General features: G+C 55.3%; 4 protein-coding genes across 4 annotated transcripts; 2 read left to right on the forward strand and 2 right to left on the reverse strand.

Annotated features, from left to right (window-relative positions):
• Positions 1 to 7,849: 7,849 nt before the first annotated feature.
• GCG54_00002201 (Sporulation protein kinase pit1) lies at positions 7,850 to 10,379 on the forward strand (the record flags this gene model as incomplete). The annotated part of the gene is made up of 2 exons (XM_045402297.1): positions 7,850 to 8,134; positions 8,196 to 10,379. Coding segments are annotated over 2 exons (2,469 nt in total), but the record flags the coding sequence as incomplete, so codon positions are not given.
• A 5,205-nt stretch (positions 10,380 to 15,584) lies between these two features.
• Positions 15,585 to 17,842, forward strand: GCG54_00002202 (uncharacterized protein; the record flags this gene model as incomplete). Its single annotated transcript, XM_045402298.1, has 5 exons — positions 15,585 to 15,787; positions 15,957 to 16,556; positions 16,605 to 16,856; positions 16,907 to 17,435; positions 17,510 to 17,842. 5 exons carry the CDS (start codon positions 15,585 to 15,587, stop codon positions 17,840 to 17,842), a joined length of 1,917 nt encoding a protein of 638 aa, XP_045258660.1.
• A 1,659-nt stretch (positions 17,843 to 19,501) lies between these two features.
• On the reverse strand, positions 19,502 to 20,272 carry GCG54_00002203 (uncharacterized protein; the record flags this gene model as incomplete). Its single annotated transcript, XM_045402299.1, has 1 exon — positions 19,502 to 20,272. The coding sequence occupies one exon, from the start codon at positions 20,270 to 20,272 to the stop codon at positions 19,502 to 19,504; it is 771 nt and encodes a 256-aa protein (XP_045258661.1).
• A 1,996-nt stretch (positions 20,273 to 22,268) lies between these two features.
• GCG54_00002204 (uncharacterized protein) lies at positions 22,269 to 25,724 on the reverse strand (the record flags this gene model as incomplete). Its single annotated transcript, XM_045402300.1, has 4 exons — positions 22,269 to 22,729; positions 22,786 to 22,995; positions 23,058 to 23,831; positions 25,046 to 25,724. 4 exons carry the CDS (start codon positions 25,722 to 25,724, stop codon positions 22,269 to 22,271), a joined length of 2,124 nt encoding a protein of 707 aa, XP_045258662.1.
• Positions 25,725 to 26,502: the final 778 nt, after the last annotated feature.

Genomic DNA, 26,502 nt, shown 5'->3' on the forward strand with positions numbered 1-26,502 from the left:
GTGGATCCGTGAAACAGCTCGGTGGAAGCGTGTTGGACGTGGTGTCTAACTTCCACGTTCCTCGTGGCTTGTCGATCATCGTCTTCCTTCATCAAAGCTCCTTTCAAGGATGCCGGATCCTATTTGGGCCCTAATCTAAGGACAGACCCGTGGAATTAGGTGAGGGGGAGGGGGAGGGGAAAATGGATGAAAAAGGATATTCGGTGGGCGGGGGTCAGCAAACATCATTTCCCTGGGATAGAGAGAGGACAAGCTGCTTTGAGCGAGAGGCGCCGAGCGGCAGCCAGAGGCCAGTTGAAGTGACTACCGCGTGCGTCGCGTTACGGCGCTGCAACACGCTTGGAGGGTGGTTCTGCTTGCTTCAACGTCGTTGGTGTTGCTGCCACCACCTTGACACCCTGATTTCCATCATGTAGGCTGTGTGCTTGGCATACAAGTGGCATCAAGCCAAATCACGGCATAAAGTATGTATCCAACTTAACAACCGAGAATGGATCCAGATCGTCCCAGACAACGTCAAAGCCCAGCTAGGTAACAAGCTAGCCCAAGCTCCCGTGATTGTCCTGTGGCTCTGGACGACCAGAAATCTCGCAGAGGCATCGGAGAGGGGGAAGGCGGGGGTCTGTTGCAGAAGGTGCATGCAACAACATGTTCCAGACGTCTTCCACAGATGGGCCCCAGGCAAAATCGATCATAATTCTCGGTATCTGTAGGTTGCGGCGGATTGCAGTGTATCGTTCGGGGTCGGGCCACTCCACTGATTGTCGCGTTGCGACAAGCTGCTGGTTTGGCCTTTTTGTCATCGCGTCGAAATGGGAGCGGGAGCAGGTCCGTCTTTGCATCTCTGCCCCGTCGGTTGGCATGGTCACCGGCGAGATTTCCCAAATCATCACGATTGCCCCGTGTTCCAGAAAATTACAATCCTGGCGGGACGAAAGGAGGAGACGGCGGCGAGGCGAGAGGCGGGAAGGGGGAAAAGCTCCATCCTCTGTTCCGGCTCCCCGTGTTCGGGACGAGCTTGATTGAGCTTTGAGGCATTCGACGAATCGACTGCACCTGCCTGTTGCTGAGGTTGGGAGTCGACCCTCTTCTTGGCGAACCCATTCCCACGTTGCCTCGGCCGCAAATACAGTTTCTGCTTTTGCCCGTGGTCAGGGGAATTTCCCATCGGCTCGTGGCGTCCATGTCGCCGTCTGGCATTCGGAGAAAAGAAAGCGAGGCTAGTCGTCTCATATGAAGCGAGCGGCCTGTGACTTCGATTGGAGGACAGACGAGATTGACTTCACAGCTACACTGCGACATCAGGCTCAAACTTCAATGACATTTTGGACTTGGTGAAGTCACATATTCGTTCGTTGTATACGTACCTCCCTACCGTAGGAAGGCGATGGGCGTGGTTGGTGGCTTCTCAAATGGCAGGAGCTTGGAAGCACCTTCCCTAATCCCTGCTCTGCCCTTCCCGGGCCCAGAGGACCGGAGGAAGGTACTGGCTGGCAGCACGGCACCTCACAAGAACTTGGAAGCTGCTGCTGTCCACAGCAGTTCATTGCCCCTTCAGGCTAGATGGGAGAGCAGCTACCGACCTTACCGTGGGAATCCTTCGGCAGCGCTTTCCATCGTGTGTGCCCGATGGAAGGCACCCGACCTGCCCACCTATCTTGACTCAACTTTGACTTGATCCGACCTGACTTGCCGACCGACCAAGGTAACCTCGTCATGGCATGTCATCATCATCCAGTCTCTCGTCGTCGCTCTAAGGCAGGTACGAAGACTGACTGCTCCTCCCGCTGCCCGCAAACCTCCCCGCCGTGTTTCATCATGGTCCCTGGGTGATCAAGTTAACACCAAGCAGCTGGGAATGCTGGGCTCTCCCGCCTTCCGCGTCGCCAACAGCATGCTAATCAACGCCCTTGTTGGCGTGGGATGTGGTGCAAAGGAGCAACCGGGCCTGGGTCCAGTTCTAAGGCCTGTTTTTCTTGTCACTGTCTTGTTCCTCAGTAATGCCCGTGTCTACTGTGACGCGACTCCTCTGGCAAGTCGCTACCTTCTCAGACTTTCGTCTGTCGACGACGACGAAGGAAAACAGCTGGTGCCATTCACCGAGGCTTTCAGCGACCACCGTTTCGGCTGATGTCAGTATGTGACGTCCCGCACCTGCGGTGGACTTTGGATCTTCAAACATCTGCTGCTCATGACGAGCCGGACCTGACCTCGCTCCTCTTGCAGGATGAGACAAGAGGCGGATTTGCCATGGGCTCAGACCCGGACGCGCTCCCCGGCACCACTTCCCACGCTACAGCATCACCGTCATCTTTCACTGCAATTCACCTCCGACGGCCAGTGAAAACCTGCAGGCAAGGCTCATCAGGGCCGTTCCGCAGCCCCCGAGCCCAAGGTTGCAGCGGCACAGGCAACGTCGCAACGTGAATTGCGAAAAAGAGATGGCAAGAATAAGTAGCGGGTACCAATAAAGTATGTGCTCCGCTTCAAGGTCTTGAGGACGTTTGATTTTTATTTTTCTCTCTTTTCCTCCGAGGTGACAAACTGTGGACAAGTTCATTCGAGATCTCGGGCATGTCTGAGGTCTAATCTAGGGCCTGCTAGCGGGACATGAAACGGCGGGAGTGACCATAATCGCTAACACGATTACTGCGGCGCCAGTCCCAGCCTGTAGGGTGGACTTCCACGTTTTCCCCCAGCGACGAGATGGGATTCGCAGGCAAGATTCTATGCAATACCCGCGGATACACCAACAGGAGATTTGTTTCCATGTCCGCGCCAGCCATGCCAGCATCTCGGTTCCCGGTCGCCACTGTGAACGGGGAACACCAAGCTCGTTTCGCGGTTGTTCTGCTGCTATCGCGGCTACTACAATGGCTCTGCAACGGACGCTACGGTACTCTGTCTCTTCTGAGTCCCGAAGGCTGGGTCGCCGACGACCGACTCCTCCTCATGTCACTCCCCACCATTCGGATGCTTCCATTCGCCTTCTCTGCCCCTGGGCCCTGGCACCAAGCATCCACCGATGCCGACGGTGCTGATGCGGCAGCTGCCCACATTGAGGAGCTACCACCCCCAATGCAAGGGTAGCCAGGTACCGCCCGTACCGACTACCTCGCTGCGTACCGAATGGGAAATATGTGCTCCGGTACCTGAACATCCAAGCAAGGCTGCCATTAGTCGGGCACACGGGCCCGGCATAAACGGCCTTAAAGGGCGTTTGCTACGGTTTCTCGTTTTCTGGCGGCTGCAGACGCACATTCAAAACCAGCAGGCACACACCATCATGGATTTGTGGCCGCCCCTTCATGCTATGTTATGCCATGCCATGCTGTGAATGCACAAAGACGAGCGAGCAAACTGGCATTTGATATCGCCAGGCGGAACTTGGTGGCGCTGGTGGTTTGTGGCGTCAGTTCCACCGTGCCAAGCTCCCGACCTCCAACATCAAGGTTGGGCTCCGGCTGATTGGCCTCAGGCTTACTATGTAAGGCCTCTGAAGTGGCGCCGGGTCCCCGGCTGATCGACTGGCTGGCGTGGTCAATTTCCATCATCCCCTTGCTTCTTCCCTCTTTTGCATTCGCCGTGCCAGCCGCCTCTCAATGGTGAGCACCAACTGGGAAAGCAACTGCGGATACGTACCGTCTTGTACCTCTAGCTCGTCGCCAGTGGCTATGGAATACGGGGGCAGAAAGCTAGCTACTCTCGTCCAGCTCTAGCTCAGGTTCTCGACGCAATACTTGGTTGGGAACTGCAACTGCAACTGCAACTGCAACAGCTCAAGTCCAACTTTGGTTCTTGAGCTCCTGAGCCCTGAGCGCGGCTTGGTCGCGTCAACGCCGCGTGCCTCCAAGATTAAGCAGTACGTACCAATGGAACAAGCAAACGACACGACATGAGCGAATGGTTGATTGCCTGAAGTCACATCAGGATGGAGAACGCGCCGACCCTACCCAACACCAAACGGACGGACATGAGCTGCATCCACTTTCCACCTTCCCCGAGTGTTCGACCCCCTTTTTCCCAATCTTTCTGGCCTTCGTTGATGTGATTGTGATGCTGCGACCATCAATCACCAAAAACACTCAGGAGTCAGTCTGGCTCAGTTCCATGGGCTGAGATGACAATTGGGGGAATGGAAACGTCGGGAGGGAGGTACACATTGACACTGGCCGGCTTTTCGATCCACGACCGTGCTGGAATTCGGACGGGACCCCTCTGATCATTCCCGCCGTCAGCGACTCCCCGGCCCAACGCATTGGTGATGAGCAGCAAGTTCACTGCACCAGGCCAGGTCCCCCTTTTCTCCTGGCCTTCGTATTGTGTGAGGTGGAAACGGGGCTTTATGCACTGAACAGCGGCCAACCTGACACTGACAGCCTTTCTGCAGGACTCAGGGCTGCCTCTGGCTGGTTTCTGCTTGCAGAGCCGGCTTGCTCACAGACGGCATGGAAACTGCGTCGTCTCGTCTCCCCACGGCAAGGCTGGATGGCCATCGTGCCTGCTGTATCCCAGTGGCCCGTCACCTTTGTGCTCGGCAGCATTGTTCTCCTCCTGGTCCCCTGCCTGGGACGTTGCTAAGTTCTCAAGGGTCTCCTCACATACCCGTCAGTCAAAAGAGACGGACTGACGGCGTACGTATACCAGCCCCAGAGGCAACATCATCAGTACTCCCAGCACAAATACATGCCACGACGGGGCATAATCGTAAGCAGCAATCCGTACGGAGTACCTACGCACAAAATACCAGCCGTTTCCTGGAGCGCATCATTCACCAGGCGACAACCCCCGTCCCGGCTGGTCTCCAGCAAAGCTCCTCGAATAGGGCTGCAGGATTCCCTGGACGGGGGTCCATCTCTAGAGGGTACTCCGTCATGCCCTGTGCGAACCGTCAGGAACGGTGTCGGGTGTCTGCAAGGCAGTAATTGTGGCGAGGTACGCGGTAAACAGCGGTGCGGATAAGGGCCAGATGGATACATTGGTTCAGCTTGCACTTTCCCTGTCGGCTGTTGTGTTGGCATATCACGGCCGGCCAAACACTAGTCAACACAAGAGACAACACAGCACGCATTGCTGCGCACATTTTCTTGCACGCACCTCGCCCAAACATACACCAATCCCAGCTTGCGAATTAACCCCAGCACGCCGGTCAGAAGCGTCGTCCAACGGCGTCAACAGCTTCTGCCCCCCCGTCCCTAGTCGCGTCGTGACCCGCGGTCCGTTCGTTCCCCTCGCCTGGGCTGACGGACCGAGTCTTTTGGCGGCGCATCATGTCATTCCTTCCTCTAGTGTTGATGCAGCACTGTTTTGATATTGTTGATGATGCTGACAGACAGTCTGATTGCCACCGCCTACTGCGCTGTGCCTGCACGTCCGCAGCGCACTGCCTGGCGCGGTCTTTAATTTTTGCTGATGTTGCCGATGAAGCTACTGGTGCTGCGCGTTGCAATCTGCAACGCGTTATCCCATGTCGATGGCAACGCAGTATCCGTACAGCACATTGCATGGTGCCTTGAACAGGTACATGATCTCTAGGCGAGTGGCTGATGGGGACGCAGACCAAGCTCTTTCGGGCAGTCGAGGCAGCGTTTCTGGGCCATCACTGCCGACCGCCCCGGACGTCGATACTCAGTCGGGTTGTGCCAGTTCATCAAGCAGCGACGCCGCCCCATCAAGTCACGTCCCATCAACTTGGATTGGACTGGACTTGGGGAGAGGAGCTGCAAATGCATGAGGACCCTCGTCGTCCCGTCCAACCGTCCGTCAATCAAGAGGAACAGAGAGGTGCGGGAGTGGGCACGATGAGTGTCGCTATGTCGGAAACGAAGGAACAGACACAACAGACAGCTCGCTGACGGCGGGAAACCAACAGGATTATAATTCAATAAAGCCAATCTATGCCGCAGCGATCCTCAAACTTTGAACTTGTTCCTGTTGAAATTTGCATTAGCAAAACCGAACGAGCTGCACTACTCGTAGTACGCCATTGCACACATCGAACTAACACTTCACACGGCGGGCGGGAAGACAGACGCCTGAACCAACGTCCGAACATACCTGGGTAATCTTACCAAGGTCGGCCCTGCATCCCACCATAATCTTTTTGATCTTATTTTTATTTCTTGTTCTGTCTGCGACGCTGTGCAGACTCACATACGGAAAAAAGATACTTACAGGCTCTCACAGTGAGAGCTTGTACCTCGCAGCACCGGCGAGGGAAAAAGGTACCTCTCTCTGGAACACGCGCGCGCACATACACACACCTTCTCACTCTCTCACTCTCTCGCAGTCACTTCACTTTCCAGACATCCTGACCCTTGTCTCGCAGGCTTGCCAGGTCCCAGACTCCTAGACCAGACACCCAGACCACGCCCCCCTCCCCTGGACAAGACTTGCCCACCATCCACCCACCCCCAGCGCAAATTGGCCCTCGCCCGCCAAAAGTAAAAGGGCAGAGACGGACAGGAGAGAAGGAGGGTAGGAAGGAAAAAAAAAAAGCACGACTGCCCGCCCCCCGGTATCATTAGCGAAATTGGGCCCCTATCGACAACAGCTCCGTCCCTTCCCCTACGCTTCCTCTCTGGTTTTCTCACCCCCCCAGATTCATTCATTCATGCTAAGAACGGGCCCCGGTCACCTTCGAGTCGTCGATGGCATAGTGGCCGGCTCCTCGCTCCATTTTATCAACCGTTCAGTCAATCAATCGACCTCTCTTTTTCTCATTGCCCTCCCTCGCCCTCGCTTCAGGCCCTCGTCCTTCGCCCATCCCGACGCGGCCCACGGTGAATCACTCTCGCTGGATCGTAAGTGGGTTTCCATCTCTCGCTGTCCTTCGTCCCTCTCACTCCCGGCCTCTCTTCTCTCTGGCTCGCCGCTCTCCAAGCACACGCCCGTATCCATCGCCGCCCATCGCCGCCAATCCCCATCCCAGTCCTCTACTGGTCTGCCTCTCACTCGCTCTCACGGCCTCCCTCGTCCGCCCTCTCCCTTCTCGCTTCGCTCCTCCCCTCTCGCACACTCTCTTTCCTTGAACCTGCCCCTCCTGGTCTACCCTCATTTTTTATTTTATTTTTATTAACGCTCTTCTGCGACACAGCTGCTCCCCGCCAAAAGACGGATACCTTAGTGCAAGCATCACCCGTCGCCTAACGCTCTGGTCGGACTGTGTCTCCATAACCAGGTACATGCACCAGCACCTGCACCGGCAGTGTATGCACCCAAGCACATCGCACATACAACATCTCGCTCCTGCCTTCATGCTCAATCTCAATTTCAATCTCGACATCAAGCATACGGATACCGCGCACCCCAAGGACAACCAACAGTGCAAGGAAACGACGTCGACCTTGTCCCCGTCGCCAATCCCTCCTCTCCTAGGGTCGCTTCCTCATCATCGCAATCTCGACCCACGCCTCCAAGAATATCGTACCCTCTGAACATCCACGCCTGAGGATCCATCCCCGATCGACTGGTTCTAGCTCCATTCCCACCCCTGGACCCTTACCTGGCCCTTTTAATAATATCGACCACCTCCTGACTTTGCTCGTCCCTCTCGAGTCTCCTCTCCTTCATCTGGTTTCGCTCTCTTGGTTTATCCCAGTCACTTCTCTTCGCGCCTTTTCTATATCCAACTTCTACGGTTCCAACCATCACCCACAAACACACTCGCATACCATTTCCTTACTCTACAATATCTACAACAATCCACCTCCACCACCAACAACTCTACACACAACAGAATACCATACAACATCGACTCGAAAATCAGACCGGTCTGAATGCTACAGAACTCGCATCTTGCTCTTGCACAGAGCTCCTCCTAAGCAGGCACAGCATTGGTACGGTCTAGGCTAAGACGCCTACGAAGCGGCCTTGGCCAGCTGACTCGCCTCAGGAACACCGTCATCACGAGGATCTTGACTGGACTCAACGATCATATCCCCCCACGCACACAGACAAAATGACGGTCGCACACGATTTGACCCATCGAGGGTCGTCATCTCATTCCGCCAACAACATGGCTCTCGAAGATCGATTTGAGGTTCTCAAGGAGATTGGCGATGGTAGTTTTGGCAGTGTCGTTCTCGCCAGAGTCCGTAGCGCAGGTGCTAGCGTGGCTCGTCGCGGTACGGTGGTAAGTACTTGCAGAAGAATCTTGGTTCTTGCAGCACAAATGGTAACGATTGCATGTCTAGGTCGCCATCAAAACCATGAAGAAGACCTTCGAGTCTTTCACTCCATGCTTAGAGCTTCGTGAGGTCGTCTTCTTGAAGACCCTTCCTCACCACGCTCACCTTGTTCCCGCACTTGACATTTTCCTCGACCCTTACAGCAAGAAGCTGCACATTGCCATGGAGTACATGGAGGGTAACCTGTACCAATTGATGAAGGCTCGCGACCACAAGTGTCTCGACAATGCCAGTGTCAAGAGCATTCTTTTCCAGATTATGCAGGGTCTCGAGCACATCCACGCCCACCACTTTTTCCATCGCGACATCAAGCCCGAGAACATTTTGGTGTCCACTTCTTCTCACCAAGACACCGTCGGTTCCTTCCGCAGGTATTCCGCCCTCGTCACGCCTCCCTCTACTCCCCCGAACTACACCGTCAAGATTGCCGATTTCGGTCTTGCCCGCGAAACCCACTCCAAGCTGCCCTACACGACGTACGTTTCGACGAGATGGTACCGTGCTCCCGAAGTACTCCTGCGTGCCGGCGAGTACTCAGCGCCTGTAGACATCTGGGCAGTCGGCGCCATGGCCGTCGAGATTGCCACATTGAAGCCTCTCTTCCCTGGTGGCAACGAAGTCGACCAGGTTTGGAGAGTGTGTGAAATTATGGGTAGCCCCGGAAACTGGTACAACAAGCAGGGAGCTCGTGTCGGCGGCGGCGAGTGGAGAGAAGGAACCAGACTGGCCGGCAAGTTGGGTTTCTCATTCCCTAAGATGGCACCCCACGCCATGGACACGATCTTGCAGGCGCCGCAGTGGCCTGCTTCCTTGAGCCATTTCGTTACGTGGTGTTTGATGTGGGATCCCAAGACGCGCCCGACATCAACACAGGCCATTGCCCACGAGTACTTCGTCGATGCCGTTGACCCTCTGCGGCCCAAGTCATCCGCCTCGAGGATTCTCGGTCGCAAGCAATCCGACATCAGCCGTGGCAAGGACTCGAACTCATCGACTCCCACCGCTTCTAAGCCGTCTTGGTTCAGAAAGTCGCTCATCGGTCGCTCAGAGAGCGCAGAAGTTGCCGTCGCTCAATCGGTTTCCAAGGACACAACCCCGAGACCCTCCCCCGTGCCCTCGCAGACAACCAACGAAGTTCCTGTTGCCAAGACCCGCCCTGCTCAGTCCAAGCGCACGACCTGGACAAATGGCCCATCGAACGTTGCCCCCATGCCGATACTGCCCACCATCCGCCCGATCTCCCCTCTCTCCGATGCCGTTACTGCCCAGGCCAGCAACGGATACAACGACTCGTACGCCAACGGCAACCAACGCCACCTCCAGGCCGAGGAGAAGAAGAAGATTGGCAGGCAGTTGTCGGTTGCGTCCAGCACTAACCATTACGCCGAAATTCACCGTCAGCAAGCTGAGCGAGCCCTAAACGGCAACGGCGGTCTCGCCTCGCCGCCCAATGGCCATAAGGAGAGCTTCTTCTCCCACCTCAGGAAACGAGCCCGCCGCTTCTCTGGTCGTCACCAGGCCCCCATGTCTCCGAACTCCGACGACGTCGAGGCTCAAGCCGGCTGTGGTCCCTGGAACAGCAACAGGTCATCCATGGTGATTGACAACACGCCCACTCCCCCGCCGAAGCCCGCCGAAATCTACGAGCCGCTCGACAAGGCGTTGAGAGAAGTTCAGCAAAACCGCGACCACGCGCCCGTTCCCCCAGCACACCTGATCACCCCCAACAGCACCCTGAAGAGGCACCATTCACTGCCGCAGCACCAGCCGCGCTCTGTGGATAACCTCATGGGTGCTGCTCGTGGAACCGGCCCCATCTCCAGTCGCACGCGCAGGTCACAGGCGGTTCAAGGCGTCCAACACTACGACGCGCCCGATGAGGAGGACGAGTTGTTGGACGAGGTTCTGAACTCAACACACCGAGCCATGAAGCGCCTCGAGAAGGACGGAAAGCCACACATGGCCAACAACCTCGCGATGGCAAACCCGTACCCCACTCCGTCACCTTCAGCCAACGGCAACGGCGTTCTCTTCGGTGAGAACCACGAGGCAGTCACCCCCAAACCCCTGGACCTGAAGAAGTCACACGGCGCTGAGAGCCAGTACAAGTGGCCCACGCCTCCGTATGAGGAAAGCGAATGGGCTGCTTCGGCATCGGCAAGCATCTGGGCTGCCAGCAACCGATTTTAGGTGACAATTGGCAGGCTTTCTGAGAGGGCCGCTGGGATTTCACCTCAAAAGTTTCTTGCGTATTCACATGCATGGGCCTGGTGTTTGGCGTTGGCCGGCGTATCAATCTCGTCATCAGACGAAGACGATGCTCATACCGGATTTCGATTTTCTTTCACCCAGATGTTTGGGAGCAGGGTGGCATTTCGATTATTCTACGATATCTTCGATACCAAAAGGCGGCATTTCGTTCGCTATCGCGCACATCACAATTTCCTTCTGCTGTTTATCAACTCATCTGTTTCGAAATACCCGATACTATAGACTGGCGGGGCAGCCGATGGCGCCCTCGACCAAAGACAACATTTCTTTTGTTTTCAAGGGCTCACGCGGGCAAGGAGTGGCAGTCTCCCAATCTGGTACAACAAAGAGAACACGGTCCAAGGGATTGGGAGGGAAAAGATATGGTTAGGGAATACAACAATGGTCACATATCTTTCTCTGTTTTAAGGGAGGCAAACAAAGGCACGATATTTTCTAGATTCTCTGCGGGCTGGACACGTCAGAAGATTGGGGGAAAGGAAAGCCATGTGGCCAAAGATTGCCCTGACGGATATTTCTCACATACGCGGACCGCAAGGGGAATCCCCCCCGCAAATGGTATACACAAGGGTATCTGTCTATAGCTACTTACGGCGGTATTGAGTCCGGCAGCGGTTTGCTGCTTGGAAAACGCTCTTTATTATTTGGTTTCGCGGATGAGGCGGGGGAAAACAAAAAGAACCTAGTCAGAAGGACAGGACTGTATGTAGGCGGACGATTTCAAAGTCTCGCGAACTTATTTACATAATAGGTGGTATCCAAGAGATTATCCACTGTCATGACCCCCATCTACCATTTCCCGTCTTTTGCAATCATGACGTGCAGTTCAATCACAATACTGGGAGGGTGAAAACTATCACGTTGACCGCTGAGAGATTGTCAGCGCCGACCGCCGGGTGCCTGCATGGAGCTGAGGGCATGGTTCAGACGAAATTAGACGCTGGATTTAGAGTGCTGCATGGTCCTTGCATGTGGGAGCGCGCGGGATGCAGGAGGATGTGTGTAGCTGTAGGTAGCTGTGTTGTAACGTGGCGGAGGAAACGAACGGGGCGGGAGGATCGGGCGGGCGGGCCAGGTTTGCTGCGGCCGGTTTTGGGGGCCGGAGGATGGAGACTTCGGGCGGCGGGTGGGCGAGGCTGTGTTGGTTCAATGGCCCCACGAACAGGATTGAAAATGAGAGAAGAAACGCGGGATTTCTTCTCTGTTGGGATGAAGGAAAACGATCATTGTGGTGGTTTTGAAAAGGGTGATTGGGTATCTGGTATGATGTCGTCGTTGATGTTGAAGGTAAGGCGGACACGGAGGAAGGGGGGGTGGGATCGGTGGGAGGTTTTGTGGCTGAGAGGGGTCTCAGCCTCCTTCCGCGGATGGTTCCGAGATGTCTCTTGCTTTTTGGCGGGAATGTCTCTCGGAAAGAATAGGATTGTGTTTTCGGGAGAAGAGGAGGTTGCTTTTGGTTCAACGTTTGAACCGGGTGAGTTTGTTGTGTCGATTTGTCGAGCGGCTTGAGACTTGGTATCTGTGGGGTGGGCTGCGAGCTGGCGGTTTGGTTCTTATTCTGAGGGAGCATGATGTAGTTTGTGATCAAACCGAAGATGCTTTCTTTTGGGGGGTGATGGGAAAAGGAAGCGTGAGATGTCATGAGGCTGTCTTGGATTTCGCGTCAACTGTGTTGGATTGAAGGGCTCAGGTAGTTCGGTTCGGGTTGAGACTGTCTTTAGTTACGACTTTGTGTGTGTAGGTGCTGGGGATTCGTTTGCTTCTGCGCCTCTTTTCTTTTCTTGATGGGAAGCTTGTTTGATCTTCTCTCCTTGTGTCCAGGCCGTAAGAACGCTCAGGTAAGCCACTTAGCCACTGGACAGTTCAGGATGGACGATGGCGACGACTGGATTGGGACTTTGGGGGGGTACAGATGGGTGTGATTTAGTTCCTTCTGGCTACCTTGACATGTAACGGGTCTGAATGAATGTACATCACATATACACCGGCCAGGTACATGCGAGCAGCTTTTTCTATAACACCCACTTGTTTTGTGTGTGTCTGTAGGATGTGTCGCGATTTCCGGCCGACATACGGATGATTGCCTCGAGATTGAGGTTGCACTACGAACGGGCTGTAGCACAAATTGGAGTAGGAGTCCGAAGTATCCTCGGGACCTGCATTCCTCCCGGTCTGTAATTTCAACCACTCGGGACCTTGCAGTTAGGCGCAAAGACGAGAACGAGCGTGGTGCATGTGAGGCCCAGACTACGCTCTGCTGGGTCATCGCTGAGTGTCGGATTTTCAACTCATAAGATACTAGGAGGAGTACTTGGCTGTTATCTGTTTTTCGGTAAGTACCTGGAGATGCATGCTATTCATATTCAACCTTTACTGTGCTCATTTGTACTGTCAGGGCAAGTGGAGCAAGCACAACGTAGACCAAGAGGCATAGACAATATATTTACAACAAGGAAGAACCGGGGTTTACCGACGAAATTTAGATAAATTTGGTTCAGAGAGAAAAACACCCAAAGCAAGCACACGGTCGTAGTGGCTGAGTTGACAAGTACAGAGCGGAAAAGATTGACGAAACTAAGACTCAGGTAAACGACGAGGAGTATGACAACGTGTAAGTGTCGGATGTCGCGAACGTCGAGAACTGGGTTAGGCAACCAGGACCATGGTCACTAAGTCTATGCAGATCTACCTTCAGTGATGCTTCAGTCTCATGGGTCTCACAGAAGTTTGCTGAACAATAATATCGGAGACCGCCTAATTTTCCTGTGTCTGCGCGGCTATGTGTCCTGTGAACTTGATTACTCCTATCGAAAGCGATAGTAGCTATAGCGACGACGAAGACGAGAACGAGGACAAATATAACGACAACGACGACAACAATAGAAGCGACGACGACAACGACGGTAGTAAAGTGGTTAGAGTATAGCCACAGGAAAAGTAGTCGCTCTAGCACAGGAAAAATAGGCGGTCTCTACTATGGGCGTCTGTTTTGCCCGAGGTTGCTAGTCAGTGCCCTCTAGGCAGACAAGCCAGCCGCAGTCAGTGGGAACCCCAGACATCCAACGGATCAGTCACTTCATCGACACTATTCGCCGGAAGTCTATTAACCTTAGCAAGCTGAGCACTTCTACCGGGCAAAGTCCCACTTGGTCTTTTACTGCAGGATTAAAGCTAGCGAGACCCATCTGAGCCCTGGATGTGGGTTGTCCACTTCCATGCCCTGAGTCGGGAGGTCTATATTCCACAATACGGAGCTGTGTTAGCATCGAAAAGCGACTGTAGTTTAACGGTTAGAATAGCTCGTTGTGGCCTCTCAACTGGTTCCGAGCAGATGGAAGTTCGATTCCTCCTAGTCGCAGTTTCTTTTTTTGGTTTGATAGCCGTTGGTTGGTGGATACTTGTTATGATGGGGCTTTGATGATTGGCCCTCTAAACCAATTCGCTTGGGCAACCTACGATGAAGATCAATGGCAACTGCTCCTTCTGCCACGTTAGCCGCTTGCGTAAGGTAGGCAGAGGATTGAAATTTGCGAGGTTGGTGGTGACTGGTGAGTCCTGCCTTGGCAAGACGAGTCTTTCTGCTCCACCGGTGTTACGTGACTGAACCACTCGATGGAGCTGCCCGGTGCCTGAGCGATTGCTTGCTAAGGCGTCGGCCCCGTGTCTTTCGGCATTGAAGCCCGAGCTTCGAACGCAGCTCCACTGTATAGGCTCCTCTTCCTTCGTGCGTCTGTACGAGGACGCAATCGGCGCACTGTCGAGGGAGCGACAGCTGTCAGTGTATTCCAGCGTGTCTTGGCAAGGGAATACGAGACTGCTGCTCGTCATGGGCTACGCGTTCTGCGATATTTAAAGACAGACGAGATGCTGGACAACTCTTGTGCCCGGGCATCTGGAGGTGATGAGTGACGACGATAGGTACGTTGGCCTTTTTGCAAGCGAGACACGCCAAGAATGCGCCTCGGGAGATTTCCCGGCCGCCGGGCAAGTCGAGCGTTGTTTGCCGGCCGAAGTTCTTCTTGTAGTCGGCTTCATCACGTGATGGTGCATGTTCCCCTCCCCTCCTGTCCAGCCCAGTCAGGTTGCAGCGCTGCATCTCACTCACCTGCAGCGAAGAGCATCATCGGCCAATTGGTGGTGGCTTACCTCAGCCATTTATCGGCACGGTACTTTGTCCAAGTGACCTTCCCCAACCTTCCCTGCTCGCCCTGCGCCTCATCAGCGCAGCGCCAGTACGGATACAGCAAGTAGCCTTTACCTGGGGCGCTCCAGCTCCAGCCTTCAAACAGTCACAGCCCAGCCAGCTTCAGGAAGCCAGCAGGAAGGAAGCGCTCGTCTTCCAGCCTAGGAACTCAACCCAACTCCTCACAGGCGGCGTGAGGTAAGGTACACTAGTAGAGACGTGGGGCAGTGTTTGCCTGCCTGTTCCGTGTCCTGCCCTGTCACTGCTCTGCACTGCACCCACCCTGTCGCGAGCCAGCACTGGCTCCTCCCGCTCTGCTGCTGCTGCTCTGCCTGACGCTCCGACGTCCCCTCTTGCGGTTCACCACCACCACCAACAACCACCTGGCAGCGTCAGGGTACATTGCTGGTACACGCTCACACGCTCGACCAGCCAGCGCTGTCTTCTGCCATCATTCCTTCATCCCAAGGAAACCAGGAAATCCGTTAGGCAGCAGAATACTCTACTCACCAAACCGCGTTTCCAAACTTCAGACGTGGCTCAAGCCGACTTCGTGTCTGTCGAAACCGACCTTCTGTCGTTACTTGTCGTCATCGTCGGCGGTTGCCGTTGCTCTTTGCTCCAGGCCCGAAGCCGTCTTCAACTTGTCACTTTTCCCTCCTTTTTTTCTGCCACCGAACCGCCCACCTCCCACCGAACCCCTCCTCCACCGTCTTCCCCCCACGATCATGGTCCCGTAGCCTTGCTGTTCTGAAGAGACGATCTGCACTCTTGCTTTTTGCGCAACATCACGAAACGACGACACATCGCCCTGATCCATCTTCCCAGTCGGTTCGCCAAAGGTCGCATGCGAGGGCTTGTCCCGCTCGCTTTGTCTCTGCCGCTGGTCCCGTTGTGCGGATTATGGGTGTGAGCAGATATCCAGATCTGGTACTGCCGCCATGAGCTTCAATCTCCCCCTCCGGCCGGCCTCGAGCAGTCTACGGAACCAAGCGAGCCGGAGCAGTTACTTCACCAGCTTCACGCCAAACTCCTCCACCGAAGCCGTCAATGGCCCTCCGCAACGACAGGCTCCTCCACGTGAGCTGTTCGGCCCGGCCGATCGACTGATTGTTGGCGTCGATTTTGGAACCACTTTCTCAGGGTGAGTCGCACACGCCCCGACGCCCGTCATGATGTTCATGAGATGCCTTTTCCTTTATTTGCGCCCTTCGCTTTCGTGATGCCAGTTCTCATTCGCGGTGATCTACCCACACCATCATTGCACTGGCAGTCGTGCCTGAACCTGGTCACTTTGGCTGACTTCAGCTCAGCGTCGCCGCCGTCTACACGTCAACACCAGACGATGTCGAAATCATCAAGACATGGCCCGGCGGCAATGGCATCACCTCGGACAAGGTGCCCACCGAGATCAGCTATGACTTTCCTCAGAATGCCCCCGAAGGCACAAAACCTAATGTGAAATGGGGCTTCCAGTTCAAGCCAGAGGAATCCCGCCTTCGGTGTATCAAACTCTTCCTTGACCGCTCACAGAAGCTACCTTTCTACGTGAGCCCACTGGAAACGGCCGCGCAGCTGAAACGCTACAACAAGAATGTCCTTGATGCCGTTAGCGACTATCTCACACAGGTCTACAAGCACACAATAGACACCCTAACTCGAAGATACGGCGAATCCTTCATGGCGTCCACCAAGGTCGAGTTTGTCCTGACCTGTCCAGCGGTGTGGTCAGACGCGGCCAAGAACACGACTTTGCAAGCTGCCGAACGAGCCGGCATGGGGTCCATGTCGGAGATCCAAATGATCAGCGAACCTGAAGCCGCGGCTGTCTACACGCTGAAAGCCATCCAACCAAACCACCTAAACGTTGGCGACAACTTCATTGTCTGTGATGCTGGTGGCGGAACTGTCGAGTAAGTCTTGCGCAGACGAGTTCACACAAACATTGCTGACGATCGTAGTCTGATCGCCTACAAAATTATTTCACTCAAGCCGCTCAAGGTCGAAGAGTCTGCCGTGGGAACCGGTGGTCTTTGCGGAAGCGCATTCCTAAACTACAGATTCGAAGAGCACGTGAAGAACAAGCTCGGTCATACTCGGTTTGACGAAATGATGCACAAGAAACAGAAAACATGGCAGATGGGCCTCAGATATTTTGAAGAGTTCGTAAAGCGGAACTTCAACGAAGATGAGCACCAAGAAGTCAACGTACCGTAAGTTTACGTCTCACACTCGAAAAAGGGAATATTCTAACTCGGGCAAGATTCCCTGGGTTACCAGACGACGAAGAAGCCGGGTTGGACTGCGGGTTTATGATCATGACGGCCGCCGAGATCAAAGAAATTTTTGAGCCCGTAGTCAAAGAGGTCTGCGATCTTGTCCAGGGCCAGGTAGATGGTATTCGCCAAGCGGGCGGCGTCGTGTCTGGGATCGTGTTAGTCGGAGGGTTCGGCCAGAGCGACTACCTCTACCGGAGACTGAAGTCGCATTTCAACAGCGCGGCACCACCACCTTACACCGAACGACCGACTCATGGAACCATGACCACCCTGCAAGAGACTGCTTCCATCGAAGTGATGCAGCCTGTGTATGCCTGGACGGCTGTTGTGCGTGGAGCAGTTCTGCGAGGACTCGAGGGCAACATGGTGATATCGAGAAAAGCCCGGTACCACTACGGCACATCATACGCAACCGTGTACGACGAAGAGAAACACTCGGTCAGCGAGCGGTACTGGTCACCACTGTGGGAGCGGTGGATGGTGTCGGACCGCATGCAGTGGCACATTGCGAAGGTGAGTCTGAATTCTGGTGCTCTGTGTTTAGCATCCCTCCGAGGGGCCGACGACTGACCGACATGCGATTGCAGGGCGAGGCAATATCACCTCAGGAGCCTATCGCATTCCATTATACTCGAAACTTCCGTCCTGGGCAGTCCCTTACGGTGACAGACGATCTAATTGCATGCGAAGCAGACGAACCGCCCTCAGCATACACTCGTGACCTCATACACGTATGCACACTTACAACAGATCTTGCAGCAGTGCCACGGAGCTTGTTCACAAGGTTAACAACAACACGAGGCGTGGAGTTTGACAATCTGGACTTTACACTGGAGATGATTGTCGACAGTGCTGGCCTGGGATTCGAGCTGAAGGTGGACGGCGTCAGGTATGGCCGTGTCGACGCCGAGTTCCACTGAGGGTGAATGAGACATAATGAAGGGTAATTGGCGCGAAAGAGGCATTTCGCACGAGGGCGTTTCGGCATGAAAGAAATTCGAAATGAGGGCCTCGGGGGTTGAAGCCTCCCTTTTGTTATATACAGTTCGTGAGGAACCAGTCTCGAGAACACAATATCTCGCCAAGCAAGAAGCACATTGTGCCACAATTGACGCGTCCGATACATGCATCCGCCAGTGCTCCTCTTCTCCTTATTGGGAATAGACGGCAACTTTAACATGCCAATCATCCCCGAAAACGAGGCCTAACAACAGCAGCTTTGGGATTTCACAAGGCGAATACCCCGGACGACCCTGCATAATACACGTTCTGTGCCATGCTCAACGGTCATATTTTTTCTTCTTTCACATCACATTCCCATTCTACGACGCCAACGGTGATACTACCTCAGCGGAGACGCCGGACCAATACCTCGTGCCTGAGTTCTCGTCGCTCAGCTGGACTCGACGTCCGCGCGGGCCGAGTGAGGCTGTGCATGCGCAGCGTGTAAGTCAGTGGTTGAGAAAAAAGGTCGGGAGCCACGCATCTTGCCACAGCCCTGTTTTGGATGGGAGTAAGCCTATTGGGGGAGGAGACTCCATCAAAAATCTAGCCGCAGCGATAATTGGCTCCTAGCGAAAGATTTCACAGCAAGGCGAAGTAATCGGGAGTGTTGGGCAAACCGACAAAACACATAAAATGACACGTGGACAGCTACTCAAGTCTGATGCCTGAGCAGTCGAGGAACCTGGAGCACAGCCATGCCAAGTATTCATCATAAACTTATTGTCGTTAATGTTTTGCTATGAAGGTCTGGTTCCCATGTAAGGTATGTCTGTTATCATCTTCGGTTGCGCTGACCAAAGTGGAGAGCGGCCACCTTCCCTCTTTGCCCATTCGAAACTAAAAACATAGACGAAGCCGGAAAGAGAAACCCCTGCAGTGAATGCGGTAGAGAAAGGTCCTTGTGCACGTTGTTGCCTACCAGGTAAGCACATGATCCTCCTCCCAACAAACGACGCATGTCCTCCAATTTCACGAGAAACAAAAACGTCCTGAACCCATAACTTACTCGCCCAAACTTATACCAAGCATCTCGCAAAAGTAAGCGTGGCCATCGCAAAGTCGGACCGCTCGTGGCCCTCGGCACACCGGCAGAGGGGCCATCTCCTGCAGAACACCGAGGGAGTCCCCTGCTGCTCGACTTCGCTCTCGACCATCGCTCGGGGTCGCCACCAGTCAGGCTTACACAAAGCCGGTGCCTTGTCTTGATGCACGCGTCCTCCTTTATGGCCTCGCGAAGGTCTTCAGGCTCTAGGTATACAAGACTGAGCATTCATCATGGGGTGTAGGCAGGCAGGCAGGCAGGCAGGCCCTCGGGCCTCTGCGACTGCCTTCGTCCGAGGTGAACGAACTGCCTTGTGCAGCGTGACAAGATGATGAGGAATGGAAAAGCTTATCAACCGAAAGGAAACCAGATGAACTGTGGTTCGCACCAACGCCTCCAAAGATAGACAAATCGGGAGACTGCCGGCTCACCCCGCTCAGTGATCGACACCGGCCCGCTCCGAGATCCAAGCAAGCGCACCTACCCACATCCCGGAACAAAGACACTGACTACCAGACGTTCAACATACCTTTTAGGCATGACGACGGGTATCTCTCTGTCGTCGTCGACTACTGTTCGACACATACTCCACTGCTTCGGGTCTTGATTGTCGCGCCGCTGGTCTGAAGCCTGACGGATGCACACCCGCTGGTGCTGCCGGCCCTTCACTCTGCCCTTTGGCTCGCGCGAATGCCTCGGACGATATCAGCCCTATGCTGTACACATGGTCAAGGAAATGGAAGTCGGGTCTCCTGTTCTCGAAATGGAGCCCTTCCAAGACGTGGTCGGCGATGTGCTTCATTCTGTACTCGAAGTTCATGCCGGGATCATGGGGCAATTCGGTGCGGAATTCGACATCATCGCAAAACCAGCAAATACAACGACTTGGGTAATTTCGCCCAAGATGGTCATCCTCGACATGGCGTATCCACTGGCCAATTTCGTCCTCTTCAAGTCCGAACGACCGCTGACAGCCCGTCCAGGCTTTGAATTCACAACCAAGCCGGCGTGGGCTTGATATTGTTGTCGTTTGCCCATTGAATTGCTGTTGCATAGCGCTCAACGCCGTGAAGCCCGACGGAGCAGTCGATACAGAGTAGCTGCCGGGCATGCGATAACTGTTGTATGGTCCAGAAGATTCCGATGAATAGGTATAGCCGCTATCGTTGCTGCCGCCAGAGCTGGACTGCCAAGAAGTGGAAGACGTCACGGACGTGGACCCTGCTCGAGGAACGTAGCGAGGAGTAGAGTCACGATCTGCGGAGGGATACGGATACCCGTATCCGAAGTTGTGTCTCTCCATGGTGAACAGGTTGGATCGACGCTGAAGTAAAACGAATGTTTGCTGTCGCTGACGAGATGGGCCTTGTACAGCGTCAGACATCTTCCGCCTTCTGAAGGGAACTGGTGAGGAGCTCACTAACTCCATACATACAATATAGATGCCAACGAGTCCCACCTCCGAGGGTCGACGCGACGGGCGAAAACGCGACGAAGAAAGAGACAACGAGAGACACGAAGACGAGAGAGGATGGTACTCAAGTTGGGTGGGTGGGGAATATGCCGGAAGACTGAAGTGGATGTTCACAGGGGATGGATGCTGCAGCCAAGTGCCTGCACTTCGATCCCTACAACCAAGTTCCAGCGTTCAACGGGCGGATGAGGGTTTTCCTCCTGAACGATCCAGCTCAACAATAATGGAGAGAAAAGAACGAGGAAAGGAGAGAGGAAGTCTCGTCTTCTCCTCTGCGTCGTCGGATTTGGGTTACGCGTCAGTCTTTATGGGCCGAAATCTTACATGCACCAAGGACCTAAGCGGCTTGCAACCCCTCGCCGGCGGCCTTCCGAATGCGAACCATGGCCATCGGCACGAACCCTCACCCTTCGGGGCGGATAGCAGCAGCGGACTAGCTAGCTATCCACACCACCCTCGAGGCCAGCATCAGCTCCCACGGCCGGTATCGTTGACTCACCGACGTCAAAGGAAGAGTGTCAGCAGACATGACTTTGGCCTTGGTCCGCGATCGTCTTCCAGGAAGGTGTTCGTCTCGGTCTGATGTCGTCTCCGAGCTTGTCCCCGCCGCAGAAAGATCGACGATCTTGTGGATGGTCAATGGACCATCGGAGCTGCCGTCCGATCAGCTGCACTTGTGACAGCATAGGGCTAAGGATCTCCAAATGCACAGTCCCTTGATGTTGTACAGAGAAACCCGCACGGGGGTCGCCCGAGCTCTCATCAAGGGCATCTTCCCCGAATTGGTCCAGGAGAATCGTTGCGTGAGCCACCCACTATGCGGTGTACACGTGTATGGACAGTTGCCAGGGTGGAAAGAGAGACAGGCAGAGCGGGGGTTTGTTGGTAGAGACAGAGCAGGCGAGCTGCTGCGCGGCGCCTGCGGTGATACATGACGGAACGCCGGGAGAAGTCTCCCTCACAGACTCTGGACCAACGATTGCAGAAAAGGGGTCGAATTGCTAACATCGAATCAAGGGAATCCCTTCCATGAGTGAACGTGGCTCGAAAATTTGTCCCTTTTTAGGCGGTGGATTCCAATAGTGTCTGCCTTCGCTGGCGGTTGGAATCGCATGGCTGACTCTCATCAGAAAACCCACGAGTATCAGGTGCTGCAGTCACCCTGGGTACAACGTGGTAGGTGACCCGAAGAGCCTGCAAGTTTTGGGGGCTGCCATAGACCCGGAAAGATCGCTCTGCAAAGTCCAGCAGAGCCGCACGATCCTTCCTCGTTCATGCTCCCCCTCCACCGCTGAGCAGTCGGGGTGAGGACCCAGATTGAATCGACAGGTGAGGTGGTGCTGTAGGGAGAGAAGAGGGAGATCCGTCCCGACCACCAACCCCGCTCCACACTTGTTCTTGTGGATTCGGGCGTGGGAGCTGCAGGTCGTTGGCGCTGCATGTCTCTTGGGGTGGGCACCCCGCGTCGATTGGTCGGCAATACCGGGGTCGTTATCCCATCCGCTCATGGGTGTTTGGGAAGCTGTGAGTTTGTGATGGACGGGATACGAAATGCGGCAACGGCGTCGGCTTAGGCCGCGGCGGGAGACTAGGGGGGGAGAAGCGGTAAGTCGTCATATGAATGCTAGGTGTGGAGGGGGTGTTCGCCGGCGGCCATGGCTGATAGAGGAGGGAAAGTATGATAACGGCAGATGGGCTACAAATGTGCACTTTCTGTCATGGGCGCCGGTGCGTAAACGTGGGCCATCAGTATCATTATCATTATGGAGGAGGATTGGACGATATACGCCAAAAGGGATGGTGGGTGACTACAGCTTTTTCATCATCATTCGGGACTACAAAGTACCCTAGCCTTGGCAATGATATTCTGGTATTGCATGTGCCCGCCGTTCTCGTCCCCGCGCTTGATGACGCCGGGAAAGGTGACGCAGGAAATGTTGCGCCCCGCGAGAGCTTCCTCATCCTCGCCGCCAATGTCCTCCATGGTTGCGGGGTCGAACTTGGTCTCCTGGCCCGGGACGATGTCGGGCATGTGGATCCGGAAGACGGCTTTTTGGACCGCGAGCTGCCGCGACAGGTCCACCGCGCTGCCGACTAGGGTCCGGAGGGCCGTGTCGCGGGCTTCGGTGGCCTTGGCGTCGGTGACGGCGTCGAGGATGCCGTTCACGCGGGCGATGACGCCGTCTGTCGATGCCGCCGTTTCTGCCTGCATCTTCGTCTCCGCCTCACGCTGGAAAAGCGCCAGCGTCGAGGACCGCCAGCTGTTGAGTGCTTCCGCGTCGTCCACTAAAGCTTTTCTGTCAGCACCTCCCCTCGTTAGGCCAGCGGCGCAAGTGACGAACCGTAGCTCGACAAGGTCTCCTCCATCGCCCTAAACTTGTCCGCCTGCTCTTTGGGCAACCCGAAGAAGCAGTTCTCAAAGATGACATCCATGAGGACCCGCGACACGATGGACTGTAGCATGTGCACCTTTGCCGATGTTTCCAGGTCCGCGTACATGGGCACCAAACGACCCAGCTCGTCGCGGATCTCTTCGCTGGCGGCAGCAACATCTGCGCTCGGTCAGTCTCCACGCTCTCAAGTCGCACAGCTTCCAAAAGGGAAAGAAACACACCTAGCTTCGCCCTCCGAAAGTGGACAATGATCCAGTTCTGCAAGCCGTTGCCCAGCCTCATCATGCCTTCGCAAAAGACCTCGTCGGACGTCTGCCCGTTCGTCCGCGTGCTCGTGCTCACAAACTCCTTCAACCCCCTGACCTGCGCCCTCAGCTCCCCGACCTCTCGTCGCAAGGCGTCGCGGTCCGCGTCGCGGTGCTCGGCCTCCTGCCTCAGTATCCTGAGATCCGCGTCGGCTCGCAGGAACTGCTCGTTCAGCTCGCTGTGCTTCGCCTGCCAGTAGACCGCCGTTTCGCTCTCGGCCTGGGAGAGCTTGTCGAGCTCCCTCGTGAACTCTTGTTCCATTATCTCGAGCTCGCGCTCGAGCTTTGCTATACGAGCATCCTTGTCTTTGATCAATGCCGTACTGCCGCTGCCGCTGCTGGTGTTGGCGGCGCTTCCTGTGCTGGGGGTATCTTTCGTTGACCTGGACTCCTTATCCTTTGCATCTTTCCCTGACTCGCGGGAGCTGCCGCCCTCGTCGGGCACAGCTGAGCTCGTGGGCGCATGGTGTGCGCGGGGCGGCGGCGCGATGATGCTCGCCGCGGCGCCTGAGCCGGGGCTCCGCGAGCTCGTCGTGTGCAGCGAGTGTGTGTTCGATCCTCCTTTCGATCCAGCAGTCGAGCCTCCCGTGGTGTTGTTGCTGCTACCGCTCCCGGTATTACTGCCGCTGCTCGTGTTGCTGACACTGCCGCCGGGGCGGCGCTTGTCGGACATCCGGAGCAGCTTCTTATCTTTCGTCATGGGAACGGCGGGACAGAAGGGGGAGGAGGAGCATGCGGCTTCGGATGCGGTGCTGCTGCATGTTGTGTAGGAAATCGAAGGGCGGGGGAGTTCGCGATGGAGGGGGAGGAGGATTGTCTCTCTATCCCCCCGCTTGGAGCTTTCGTTTGTTGCCTAGAGGTGGGGGGAGGGGAGAGCGGCCACGATGGTTGAGGGGAGGAGAACTTCGTCGGGTTGCCTGCAGGAGGCAAAAGTCGTCTGGCGCCTGCTCTCTTAAATGGCGAGAGAGGAGAGATACCACTCTGTGTATCCCTCTGTCTCTCGTGTCGGGCTGAGCTGGGCTGGAGAGTGTCGTCGCAAGCAACCGGCGGAGGTCGCTACACAGTGGGTTTAGGTAAGGCAGACCTTGACGGGGGGCGTACGTATTCGTCCGGCGTGTTGGGGGCGAGAGCGGGGATGCTCGCTAAGTTGGGGGCTCCATTGTCTGTAACCCAGGTAGAGCCCGCCGTCACTGGACCCCGCCGGGGCCGTATTTTTAGCGGCCCGGCGGCTTGTGGCCGCGTGCTCGGGGCTGTCAGTCGTGGGGGCTGGCGGTGCGGTTAGGTGGCCTAGGGAGCCCTGTGGTGATGCGCGTCCATTCAGACCCCTGCAGCTTCACTGCAATCTCCTTTGGAGTATCCTGGCGGTTCATCTGAAGCACCACAGAGAGACATGGAGGGACAATAACAAGGGCCGGTATGAGACGATTTTACAGTATATTGCCCTGGGAGTGGAAATGATGCTGCTCTGAGGTCTTCCTGTCATTTCCTGGAAGCGGTGTTTGTTACCGTGCCAAGGTTCCTTACAGCAATCGTGTGTTTTGGCCCGGTCTTGGACATTCACCCCTTCCATTTCGGTATTAAACGTGAACTGCACTTGCAGCATGTCTCGAACTGTGTCAACATAGAGTTAGAAATAGAGGTCGAATCTGGCGTAACACTGCCCCAAAGCACCCTACTTCTACAATTGGACCTGATGGCGCCGACATGGCGATATCAGTTTGACTGAAGTACCTAGTCTACTAATTATTCAACTCGGGTGTGCCCCTAAGACCTGCTCCTTATATGAGACCGTTCGGCACATAGCTAGTTAAGGAGGTATAATGTTTCTAGATCTTCGTCCAGAACCATATCTCGTCCCTAAAAGTCGATCTCGGCCTCAACCTCGTATTCCTGATCGTCTGCACCCTCAATCTGCTTGGCCCCCATACGACAGATGGCAATCTTTTCCACCGGCACGTCCTCCATCCACACGTAGTCATCGTACCGGTCAAGTATATCTCTCGCATCGATGGTCATCCTCGGCCCCTTCTTGCCCCTGCCGCCCTTGACGTAGATGGTGTTCACGATGGTGGCATGCAGCAGCAACGGCCGGTCTTCCTTGTCCATCACCTCAGCCTCTTGGAAGACTCCCCTCAACTTCTCGCAAAAGCCACGAAAGACACCGTCAGGGTCGATCGGCGGCGCGTACAGGACCGTGGCTTTCTGAACAGGCTGGATGGAATGGAGACCGCGGAGGGTGAGGGAGAGAGACTTCTCAGGGGTCGAGGAGGCTGGCCCGGCCAAGGGGGTGATGGAGGAGAGGGGCTTGACGGTGGATAGAATCTCTCGCGGCTTCAGCGACTCAAGTACTTCGACGGCCTTCTCGACGCCTTCGTTTTTGGGGAAGCTCATCACACCGAGGGTGAGGTGGAGAGTGCCGAGGGGTCGGACGGCGTCGGAAGGAATGGCGAAGCTGTCCGGGCTAGTGACATCTGCTCTAAAGGATGCCAGGCTTTTCGACAGCTGGGGACGGGAAGAGGCGGTGACGAGGGGTATGCACAGAAAGTGCGTAGGTGAAGTGCGTGGAGGAGGTCGAGGAGGCATTACGAATGTCGAGGCCGACGTGGTCAGGGAGTATGACTATGATCTTGGCGTCTGAGAGGCTCTTTCCAGGTTTCGGTGCAATGTCATCTGCCTCGCGTAGTTGACCAACTCAGAACCTTAGGACCGATACAACGATGCTCACGGTGTTCTGTGTAGATGATGTCCGGAACCTGCCAGCCATATTAGAGAAAGTGACAAAGTACAGAATCGAGGGTCCGTCAACGGAGACAGCAAGAGCCTCCCGACGGCCCGGGCCGAAGACTGGCGTCCCTAGTCGACCGTGCAGTTTCCATCCGCGACTCCCGGGGAAACAAGAGATCACGATCTATGGGAATGGTAGTTGCCACGGCGAAAGACAGAGAAACTCGGCCGGCAGGCTTGCCGCTGGGCTTGGGGAGGCAGCTATCTCCCCCAAAGTCCGCACAGCCACCGAACCGACCGCTCGGAAGGGCCCCATAAGTTTGGAGAAACGTCGAGACGTACCAGAATCAGGCTATGGCGTCAATTTGTCGATCTCTCGCCTGGGCTTCGTCACAGCTCGCGATGATGTCAGCCCGGTCAAGGCTGAAAGGTGACGCTCGGGAGAATTTTGGCGGGTTCCCCGCTGCCCGCACTTGGAACTCGGGATGGAAGCCTGATGTCAGCGAAACCCCTGTGGCTAGGGCTATGGCGAAGCAATCAATAAATCCGATATGTCTAATGCCTTCTAATGACCAACAAAAAGATGTCAACGGGATTCTTTTTTTCGGGTTCAACTTTTTAAGTGTTTGACCTGGTG

The sequence above is a fragment of the Colletotrichum gloeosporioides genome, assembly GCF_011800055.1.
Source record: "Colletotrichum gloeosporioides strain Lc1 chromosome Unknown consensus_84, whole genome shotgun sequence".
In the NCBI taxonomy this organism is placed as follows: Eukaryota; Fungi; Ascomycota; class Sordariomycetes; order Glomerellales; family Glomerellaceae; genus Colletotrichum; species Colletotrichum gloeosporioides.